This window comes from Octopus bimaculoides, chromosome 30 (assembly GCF_001194135.2).
Source record: "Octopus bimaculoides isolate UCB-OBI-ISO-001 chromosome 30, ASM119413v2, whole genome shotgun sequence".
In the NCBI taxonomy this organism is placed as follows: Eukaryota; Metazoa; Mollusca; class Cephalopoda; order Octopoda; family Octopodidae; genus Octopus; species Octopus bimaculoides.
In genome coordinates, this window is record NC_069010.1 from 4,376,703 (window position 1) to 4,377,636 (window position 934).

Below are 934 nucleotides of genomic sequence, written 5' to 3' on the forward strand. Positions count from 1 at the left end.
CACGGGCAGATATAAATATTTACTTCAGCCCTACCCTACCCCATTTCTGTGTACCCCTCCGTCACTGATGAATTTGGCATTTATGTAGGCATGGGACAAGGTGGTTGGGGCTAAATCTTCAAATGCTGGGCCTCGAAGAGGCAATGACGAGAGACCAAGGCCTTTGGCGATGTGCTGTGCTTGAGAAGACCTCTCAAGCCGAGTGAGATCGTAGTCGTGGCTGATGCCAGTGTCGTGTGACTGGCCTGTTAACAGCACCGGTCAAACATTGGGTGATATGCTGCGCGTGTGATGACCTGTTGACCCGAGTGAAGCAATACACCATGCTTGTGTAGACCTGTCGAGTCAAGTGAGACCGCAGTCATGGCCGATGCTGGTGTGTTTATGTCCCCCGTAACTTAGCAGTTCGGCAAAAAGAGACCGTTAGAAGAGAATACTCCATTCTTCTGTCTGAATCATCTCCACTGATAATTTGCACTAACGTTGTGATATAACTCTTCCAAAGGCGGCACTCCAAAGTGCGATGGACATAATGGTTTTTGAAACCCCTTATGTCATGGCTCACTTGCCACTGATTTTCTCAGACTTCTGTGGAAAACTTTCCAATACCATAGGCATAGGAGTGGCTGTGTGGTAAGTAGCTTGCTTACGAACCACATGGTTCCGGGTTCAGTCCCACTGCGTGGCACCTTGGGCAAGTGTCTTCTACTATAGCCTCGGGCCGACCAAAGCCATACTGGAGCACTGCCTTTTAGTCGAAGAAATCGACCCCCCAGGAATTATTCTTTGTAAGCCTAGTACTTATTCTATCGTTCTCTTTTGCCGAACTGCTAAGTTACAGGGACGTAAACACACCAGCTGAGGCTATAGTAGAAGACACTTGCCCAAGGGTGCCACGCAGTGGGACTGAACCCAGAACCATGTGGTTGGTAAG

The 934-nt window shown here is 48.9% G+C and overlaps 1 protein-coding gene across 1 annotated transcript in view; it reads left to right on the plus strand.

The window, feature by feature from the left end:
• Positions 1–934, plus strand: part of LOC106878284 (uncharacterized) — a 21,436-nt gene that overhangs the window by 10,106 nt on the left and 10,396 nt on the right. Inside the window, exon 4 of the mRNA XM_052978085.1 lies at positions 506–614. Within this exon, the coding sequence (XP_052834045.1) occupies positions 506–614 (109 nt within the window). The remainder of the gene's footprint in view (positions 1–505; positions 615–934) is intronic.